The 3,699-nt window shown below is 38.5% G+C and overlaps 1 protein-coding gene across 1 annotated transcript; it reads left to right on the top strand.

The window, feature by feature from the left end:
• The first annotated feature begins 1,683 nt into the window (after window positions 1-1,683).
• Window positions 1,684-3,237, top strand: GSX2 (GS homeobox 2). Its single transcript, XM_077273929.1, has 2 exons — window positions 1,684-2,115; window positions 2,519-3,237. The coding sequence occupies exons 1-2, from the start codon at window positions 1,722-1,724 to the stop codon at window positions 2,857-2,859; spliced, it is 735 nt and encodes a 244-aa protein (XP_077130044.1). The 5' UTR covers window positions 1,684-1,721; the 3' UTR covers window positions 2,860-3,237.
• Window positions 3,238-3,699: the final 462 nt, after the last annotated feature.

Raw genomic sequence — 3,699 nt, 5'->3', positions numbered from 1 at the left:
CCGATCAGTTGCCTCTGACCTTCTATAATTGCTAATTGCTGTCACAAGATGCCGGATTAGCACATTTCTGGAATAACTCCCTGTTTACCCGGCACCATCCACCTTCCTGTAAGTACTTTCTAATGGAATCCTAATCACATCCAAATAGCTCCATAACCAACTCTAATTGACGGCCATAAATCCTGAGCTCCGGTCACTGCCATCACACACAGCTCCAATCACTCAGCTTTCCACACTGCTGAAAAGTGCTGCCAGGACACCACTACCCCTGTGCCAGTAATAATGCTAAAGCTGATACAGCTCAGCAATGAGGAATACTACTGATCATAAGACGTCTGCATTATTTATTACCATCTCTGTCCATAGATTCAGCCACAGAGGTATAACCCAAACCATCGCAGTCAAGCGTTTACTGCAGCTCCTGAATACACCAGGCACAAGGTCATAGAACCAATGGTACTAAGGTCAACAACTAAAGCTATTTTTTTCATATAGTGTTGTACATTTTGTTCATGATGAGTTTGATGCCTTTACTCTTCCTCTAAAGGATCTCTGCTGACATCCAAGATATAGGTGACATCAGCCCTAACTAAAACGATAAGATTACACAATCCTAGCCTAACAGTATAAAACTAGCTCAAAATGAATGAGCTCAAAGACTGTCCTCTCTCACTCTCCCATCCTCTCTCTCACTCCCTTTCCCTCTCCTTTCTCTCTAACTCCCTCTCTCTTCTCTCTCCCTGATGTCTCTCTTATCTCTCCCTCTATTTATCCCTTCTTCTCTCCCTTCCTCTCTTTCCATCTCTTTCTGTTTCCTTCTCTATTTCTGTCTCTCTCTTTCTTCCTTAAGTTAGTGCTAAATGCAAAATAAAATAGTTGCAAAAACACCCAATTCAAGAACAATCTAACTAAGATCTATGGAAATAGAAAATACTAAAGTTACGTTTAACCCTGAATGAATATATAAAAATAAAACACTAAAAATACTGCAAACTGGTTTGTGCTAACTTATGCTGTATACATGTCCAGGTATGCCATGTCTGTATTTCTATCACTTCATATGTATTGCTGTTATTGTATTACAATCCATTTTACATACACATTTTCCCTTTCTATGCATTGTGATTACTATGATATAATTATGTTTTATATTTGCATTGTTATATTATTTTTATTGATGTTCTTTTACTTTTATTACTTGTTTGATATCATCATCTTCATCTTTAACATCTTTTTCTTCGTCTTCATTATCTTCATCCTATTATTTTCTAATGATTCCATACTAATAAAAAGTAATTAAAAGCACAATCAGATACCAGAAAGGTATTGTACCTAAACATTTTCGCACATTGTTAATAAATGAGTGTGATAATTCCATCTATCAGGGGTCTCAGTGTGAGAATTGCATGGGCTCCTGCCTTGAAAGTATCTTTCTTGTAAAATTAACAAACCAAACACTTTGTAAAGTTTCCTCTCTCTTTTGTTGTGTTAACTCTTGGACAAATAGGCTGAATGAAGTGGATGAGAGTTAGTTCTGCACTTGTTCCTATGTGTAATCCCAGGCTGGGCTACACGTGGGTGACTAGGACCAGCCCTCTCTGGGGACCCTTTTGTTTAGCTATTGAACATAAGCACCTTCTGAGCTTCTGTGGTCTTCACAAGAAGCCTCCACTGCAGCTGAAGGAGAGTTAAAGCTGTCTGACTGCCTCCAGGGATCTGACATGTCTAGGTCATTCTATGTCGATTCATTAATAATTAAAGACTCACCAAGACCTGCTCCATCTTTACCAGATCTCCACCACCATCATCATGGGCAAGACTTTCTCCTGCCCATCAGCATGCCATCTCCAACAGTCATGTCTGTTGCTGCACCCATATGTCCATCAAGGAAAAGTGGCAGCTTTTGTGTCTGCCCCATCTGTGTCACCTCTCACCTGCACTCCTCCAGGACTAGCATCCCTTTACTGAAGAGTCAATTCCCAAGTGGAGATGCTCAATATTGCCAGAGGATGAGCCAACAGCCTGCACCTGCAGTGGTCCATGCTGGGCACTCACCGGTCTGCAATCCCACCTACAATGTCACAGATCCCAGAAGATTCCACTGCCTGTCAATGGGTAAGAGACCTATCTACACACATAAGCAGCATAGTATATTCATTGTATGGCTGTAGCTTAGCTCCTCCATAACCTTATGTGTGAGAAAGGGCATTAGCATCAATGTGACATGTTCTTGACTGCATAAAATATGTCTATCCATGCAGAAGACAGATTTTAAAGCAAGTGCACAGTTTCTTACATAGTACTGTTATAATAATCAGGCACTGATGGGGAATAATCCCTGGCCCTATATGGGTCATTTAGAACAGAATGTCAGTTTAATACTAATTTAAAGAATATTTTCTACACAAGAAAAAGGAAACATTTATGTTGCCTTGTGACCTATTTAATGCTATGTTGATTTCATTGTTTAGCTATTTATTCAGTATGTTCATTTAACCCATTCACATTTCATCCTCAGCCAATACAGAAAGTGGCCAAATGCAGAATGGTAAAAGAATGAGGACAGCATTTACCAGCACCCAACTCCTGGAGTTGGAGAGGGAGTTCTCTTCCAACATGTACCTCTCCAGATTGAGAAGAATCGAGATAGCTACCTACTTGAACCTATCTGAGAAACAAGTGAAGATCTGGTTCCAAAACCGAAGGGTGAAGCATAAGAAAGAGAATAAGGGGTCTCAAAGGAACAACCATGGAGGCTGTAAATGTGCAAGTGGTCAAGGGCATTATCCTGGCTCAGAAGATGAAGGCTCCTTATCTCCAGCTTCTACCCCTGAGGACAAAGAGATTTCACCCTTATAGTAGTCAACTTCTACATAACAGACTGTATGGCCACTGCACAGCCCAAATCATCAACTGCATCCTGTGCAGTTATCCAGACACTTATGCTATAAGTTCAATTAAGCTCCATTTCACAGCATGCTGGGAGCCAAACCAGCCTGGACTGATGATGACCTGTTTTATTCTTGGAACTATAGCATAGCCATGTATGTGCATTGCTCGGCACTTGCCCAGAGTTGGACATTTTTCTTCTCACTGTACAGAATGTTTTGGCTGCCTGAATTTAGCTCAACATGTAGAGGATGTAAATAATTTACTTTCTCAATTTGTGTAAACTCACCTGCATGTGAATAGTTTTCTACAAAACTACAATTATATTTATATTTATTTAAATAAAAAAAGGTCCTTACTTGTGTTTCATTTCACTATCTTTTGTGTTAAAAGATGTGCTTGAATGGACCCAGACAAATGATGATTTACTTAATGTGATTGCTTATTATACAGGCTAATACCATAATATGGGGATTACAAAAGAAACACCAGCATGTAGTGCCAGATAGAAACATGTGATGCCGCATAGAAACCTTTAGATAAAAAGAAGAGTGAAGAGCTTTAATTGGCAGCTTAAGTCTACAAGGTACAAGGGGATTTCTTTGAAGATCGCGTTTACTAATAATATATATATATATACGGAATATATATATATATATAGTATATATATAAAATGATTGCTTCTTGATTCACAGCAATAGTTGCAAATATATATATATGTTTACATATTTGCAACTAATGTTGTGAATCAAGAAACAATCATTTTAGTTTGATATTAAATAATTTAATATTGATAAAATGTTAAAAAAG

Source organism: Ranitomeya variabilis, chromosome 1, assembly GCF_051348905.1.
Source record: "Ranitomeya variabilis isolate aRanVar5 chromosome 1, aRanVar5.hap1, whole genome shotgun sequence".
Taxonomy (NCBI): Eukaryota; Metazoa; Chordata; class Amphibia; order Anura; family Dendrobatidae; genus Ranitomeya; species Ranitomeya variabilis.
Note: the sequence above shows the minus strand (reverse complement) of the source record. Positions and strands in the feature narration are given on the sequence as shown.

Coding starts and splice junctions, on each gene's coding strand:
- GSX2 (XM_077273929.1), top strand. CDS start 1,722: ATGTCTAGGTCATTCTATGTCGATTCATTAATAATTAAAGACTCACCA. Junction 2,116..2,518: donor ATTCCACTGCCTGTCAATGG/GTAAGAGACCTA, acceptor TTTCATCCTCAG/CCAATACAGAAAGTGGCCAA.